At 48.4% G+C, this 5903-nt stretch overlaps 1 protein-coding gene across 1 annotated transcript; it reads left to right on the top strand.

Annotated features, from left to right (window-relative positions):
* The first annotated feature begins 455 nt into the window (after positions 1-455).
* On the top strand, positions 456-3400 carry LOC137102938 (uncharacterized protein DDB_G0287625-like). Its single transcript, XM_067482880.1, has 4 exons — positions 456-665; positions 781-1328; positions 1412-1617; positions 1702-3400. The coding sequence occupies exons 1-4, from the start codon at positions 456-458 to the stop codon at positions 2058-2060; spliced, it is 1323 nt and encodes a 440-aa protein (XP_067338981.1). The 3' UTR covers positions 2061-3400.
* The last annotated feature ends 2503 nt before the right edge of the window (positions 3401-5903 follow it).

The following is a 5903-nucleotide window of genomic DNA, read 5'->3' as shown; positions in this document are numbered from 1 at the left end:
GAGCTGCGGCAGATGGATATGGGCCCCTGGCTTTTCATAGTTATGTTCCTATACAACTAAACTGCAAAGGCAACTGCTATTAATTTGTAACATAACATGACAAACTAACAGTTGTGTAGGACTTTAAATTTTAGGAGGATTTCATATTGTATGACAAAGCACAGGCTGATGAATGAATCAGATTGCAGGTATGAAAAAGGCAAAATAGGGGAAATTAAGGAAAACACAAATGCATAACCAGTATCCCGATTTCTGTTAATTACCATAATATAATATGCACTTATCTGACAAACACTAACACCGTTTCTATAAAGCTGAGGAGCAGTTAATCTATGAAACACTGACTTTCATAGATTCTAATTCCATTTGGTTTTTGAGGAGCTGAAATTTCATGAGTCTCAGGTGAACTTTGAAGTGTTTTTTTTCCACTGACAGATCAGTGTACTGTCACGTTTATGTTAAGGGAGGACCCAAGTGAAGAGATTGTAAGAGGGATTGCAAATAACGAGGAAGCCCTCCAGGACATGAGAGGAGACCCAGCATGGAGCCGAGCAGGTGGCCGGCGGCGACAGGAAGAGACCCAGCAGGGGGCCGATCAGGAGGCCGGCGGCGACGGCAGAAGCCCTCCGGGGGCCGGACAGGAGGCCCAGCAGGGAGCCGGAGTTGTCGGCTGAAACGAAGGCCCTCCGGGGGCCGGGCGGGAGGCCGGCGACGTCGGCTGAAGCAAAGGCCCTCCGGGGGCCGGGCGGGAGGCCGGCGATGTCGGCTGAAGCAACGTAGAGGAGAGCTGGTAGATTGACAAGAAGGAGTGTTGGCTGGCCCGGAACCAGGAACAGAAGCAGGGTCAGTAGTGGGCCGGACCACGGCCGACCCCGAGCCAGGAACTGGAACAGGAGCAAGAGCAGAGCCAGGGCAGACCACGGCCGACCCGGCGCCTGGAACAGGAACCAGAACAGGATCAGAGCCAGGGCGGACCACGGCCGACCCGGCGCCAGGAGCAGGAACCAGAACAGGATCAGAGCCAGGGCGGACCACGGCCGACCCGGCGCCAGGAGCAGGAACAGAGCCAGGCCGGACCACGGCCAACCCGGCGCCAGGAGCAGGAACCAGAACAGGATCAGAGCCAGGCCGGACCACGGCCGACCCGACGCCAGGAGCAGGAAACAGAAGAGGAACAGAGCCAGGCCGGACCACGGCCAACCCGACGCCAGGAGCAGGAACCAGAACAGGAACAGAGCCCGGACCAGAGTCGAGGCTGGGCGAGGCGGCGAGCAACCCGGAGGCAGGTGCCGTAGCAGGACTAGTGTCGAGGCCAGACGAGGCATCGAGTGACCTGGAGGCAGGTGCTGGAGCAGGATCGGCATCGGGGCCCGGCGGAGCACTGACTCGGGAGCTGGACCTGGGCACATAGAAACAGGACAAACAGAGACGGGAGAAACGGTCGCCGCCCTCGGCGCCGGGACAGGGAGAGGACCAAGAACCAAACGAGCGGTCGCCACCATCGGCGCAGCGACAGAAACAGGAAGAGCCAGAGCAGAATCACCAGAGGCGGCGTCGACTCTCCCGGGGGGTTGGACCGAGGTGGCGGCGTCGACTCTCCCGGGGAGTTGGACCGAGGTGGCGGCGTCGACGCGCCCCGGAACAGGAGTTGAGGTGGCGGCGTCGATGCGCCCCGGAACAGGAGCTGAAGGAGCGGTGGCTGACCCAGGGACAGGGGCTGGGACCGTGAAAGGAGCGGGAACAGCAGAATCAGGTTCAGGGACAGGAGCTGGGACAGTGACAGAAGCAGGAACAGCAGAATTGGGTTCAGGGACAGTGACAGGAACAGGTACAGCAGAATCGGGTTCAGGGACAGGAGCTGGGACAGTGACAGGAGCAGGAACAGCAGAATCGGGTTCAGGGACAGGAGCTGGGACCGTGAGAGGATCAGAAACAGCAGAATCGGGTTCAGGGACAGGGGCTGGGACCGTAAGAGTAGCAGGAACAGCAGAATCGGGTTCAGGGACAGGCGAGGGCCCCCAGCATGGCCTGAAATTCCCTTAGACTGTCCAGATGCATGACAGCAGCCCCCATTTCCCGTAGCCATGGCCGGGACAGAATAAGGTCCTCCATACGCTTAACAATAGCACAGCTGGTAGCAGGGTCGTGGAGGGAGGCCTTTAGCTTGGCCTTGAGTACAGTCAGTAGTTTGTCGATTACTTTGAACTCCTCCCTCTCCCTAGCTTCCTGAGCTGACAGAGCTCGAGTGCTAGACTCTGAGGTGGTGCTAGAGAGAGGTTCCTGGCTTGGGGTTTCGGAAGGACTGCGTGCCGGGCCCTTCGACGTATTGCTGAGCGTTTCTTGTGCATACAGGGTCCGACTACCTGTGGCTCTATGGCAAACTGGTCTGACTTGCTCGGGACTGAGTTGGGGAGAGCGTCAACCGGACATGAAGCCAGCCCCGGATCAAGAGCTGACACCTCAGGTATTGGTAGAATCGGCTCTACTGGAGACAGAACTGGGACAGGTGGGCAGCAGGCCGGCCTAAGGGCAGGCGGTGCTGTAACAGACTCAGGGGTAGAGTCAGGGGCAGAGGGCGTGTCAGTCGGCCAGGAAACACCCTCAGGAATATTGACAGACTGAGGGGAGTCAGGGACAAGTGATTTGGTCTGAGGTTTGGTGATCCTCCTACGCCTGAGGCCCTTGAAATAATAGGGATCAATGTACCTAACCGAACAACAAGGACTGGGGTCTTCAAAAAAGTAATCTTGAGAGTCTGACTGCTCCCTAACCTGAAGCCATAACTCCCTTGCCTCAGACAGATTCATGGTTTGCCTCTTACACGTCTCAGGGTCCAATCTTTGGCCAGATCCTACTGTCACGTTTAGGTTAAGGGAGGACCCAAGTGAAGAGACTGTAAGAGGGATTGCAAATAACGAGGGGCTTTATTGAAGGATGTAAATAGTAAACAGAGGTCGCTCCTAACAGGAGGATACTAGGAACCAGCTACAGAACTCAGACTAACCAAAGGGACCAGAACATGAGGGGGATTAACTTAACAGATAGTAAGAAGGTAACTTAGGACAACACAACTTAGGACAACACAACTTAGGACAACACAACTTAGGACAACACAACTTAGGACAACACAACTTAGGACAACACAACTTAGGACAACACAACTTAGGACAACACAACTTAGGACAACACAACTTAGGACAACAGGCTCAGGAAACAAATAAGACTCGGATAAACATAAACTCTAATAACAGGTAAGTACACGGAGGGGGACTAAGGAAAACTGATAACCAGAGGGAAACCAGATAAATAAGGCACAGACAAACAAAAATCACTACACAGGAAAACAACGAGGAAGTCTAAGGGAACTAACAGACAGATAAACTAAATTAACAAGACACGGAAAAATCAAAACAGCAAGCAGGCACATCACCAAAACTCAGACCAAAGGGGAAAGCTGCACAGGGTCCCAAAAACAAAAGTCCAGGAGAAACAAGAGTCCCGAATGCAAGAGTCCATAAAATACACTATCAGCTTTCACCTAGAGTCCAGAGCCTGAAGGGTTGGTGAGGGTAATAATGATGACAATGATGACCACGATGAAGACAGTGACCACGATGGCAGAGACCACATTAACAATGACGAGGATCTGGCAGGGGAGTGAAGGGAAGACTGAACTTAAATAGAGGGTGGAACAGGTGCAAACAATGAGGGACAACGAGGGTAAAGCTGGGTGAACAGAACCAGGGACAGGAAGTAAGGAGAAGGGGCCACAAAATAAAAGTCCAGGGACAGGAAGCACAACAAGATCCTGACATGTACAGGGTGGCCCTTATTTCTTACTGTGTAGTCATGTTCTTGGTGTAGACATTCGCTGACACTACAGAAGCAATACGTTTTAAGGACCAAACGCCACTCCCATATGCATAAAAAGCACTACAGTTTCTTTAAGTCAGCTTGACAGATCCTGAACTTTTTCTTTAATGTCATTCATTGTTAAGAGAAGGAAAAACTGGAGGTTTTAGGAGTGATTTCTAAAAATTCATACTTTTTAATGTTAAAGAGCTATTAATGGCATTTCCTGGCACCACAGGCCTGGGAGTGAGGGCTGTCTAGAGCAGACTGCATCACCTACCAGCATGAAGTCATGGTTACCAAGCTGTGTTTGCACCTGGCAGGTCTCCATTTTCTTATCAGATAATCAGGTTATGATCCTCTCCCCCTGTCCAGACTGTGTTGCAAAAGCAGAAATCTCCTCATCATTACATTGCAGATAAACGGCACATCAACCAATAAAAAACAGGGTTTCAGCTAATCCAATCAAGATCCTTCAGTGAATGTGCACCCATTAAGTTAATGCGTTTGCAGTCAAACCTGGCTGCATGTCCATTCTACCTACCATCTGCTACTCTTTTGAATGTTGACTGACCATATTTGTCTCACTGCATGCTTGGACTTGTGTATTACTAATTTGAAAGATAAACACTACATAGAGTAATGTTTGAAACAATTACCTTTTCCAAATGAATGTATAAAAAACAAACAACAAGAAAAACCTACAATTATAACCACATTGTATTTTCTATTAATATATTGTCAATATGTTTAAAATATAGTGAACTGTTGCAGTACAACATCCAGGTTGTCTGACTATAACATTATTAAAACCTTTTGTGGTTGTGTTTCAAAAGTTAGAGCAGCTGCTTATAGTAAGAGGAAGATTAAAGGCTGACTGAAAGGGTAAAAATGTCATGTAATTTCACAGATAATTTGTTTATTTGCTTTTAAACAAAGGCACAATCTTTTTTTAACCCCAATATGAGTGGTTTTATTGCCTGAACCTAACCAGATACAGGACTTTGGAGTCAATATCAGGTTTGTGGCTTCACAGTCCTGCGGATTGAACACCTGCCACACTCCCCAACTAATTCCATGCAACTCCCCTTCTCCTAATAAAAGTAGTGTTTCAGTCAAAAATATTATACATCAGAACATGTTTGCTACAAATACAATCACATTTGCAGTTTAGTTGTATGGGAGTTGCTCATTCATAACATGTTTGTACTTTTTCAATTAAATATAGATTTTATATGACTTGCATACGATTGGATTTTATTTTTATTTACATTTGGTACTGTGCCATACTTTTTAATGTTAAACTATGTTTGTTTGGATGCACGGTTGCAAAATATTAAAGCAGGTGATCTAGCATGGATGTTAGTGGGTGCCCTACTGTGTAAATGATCCAGTATAGCTGAGTGTGATTCTTTCCACATTTCCTTACCTCTAATATACTAAGGACCACTGCCAGACTAGAACTGGACATTACATTGGCTTCACTGCTCTGGGGTAGGATCAATCAAACTAAACTTTTAATGTTTTATCCCTGTAAATGACTGCATAGTAGAGCTTGAAACACAGAGCTGTGACATGATTCCACAGTCATTTACAATAACACTGTTAACATAAAGGAAATTAAATATAAACACTGGGACAAGAGAAAAGGTCTGGTTTTGCTTGTTTTACACTTGAAACATACCATTCAGAGCCTTCCATGCTTAGTTCACTCTCATCCTTTCCGTTTCTTGCGTGTGGAATTATACATCTGTAACACATCTCAGCTGGCAGATTTATTGGTTCTTGTGCCGGGCTTAATGGTGCACTTGACAACTTTCTCTGGCTCATTGAGCAGGCTCGCTCCTAGAGAAACCCACTTCACTTCCTTCATCGTGACTTACTGTATTGTCCTGTCAGGCTGAATAGGACTGTTGATCCATTCAGTACCAGCCATGGAGACCTGGATTAGCTAAGGTCTGGCAAGATGGGCAGGTCTAAAGAGTGGATAGGGAGTGCGGGATTTTCCCATTGTCAGTTTAAGGGCACTATGTGTAAATGTGTGTTTTTTA

This window comes from Channa argus, chromosome 17, assembly GCF_033026475.1.
Source record: "Channa argus isolate prfri chromosome 17, Channa argus male v1.0, whole genome shotgun sequence".
NCBI classification, from domain to species: domain Eukaryota; kingdom Metazoa; phylum Chordata; class Actinopteri; order Anabantiformes; family Channidae; genus Channa; species Channa argus.
Note: the sequence above shows the minus strand (reverse complement) of the source record. Positions and strands in the feature narration are given on the sequence as shown.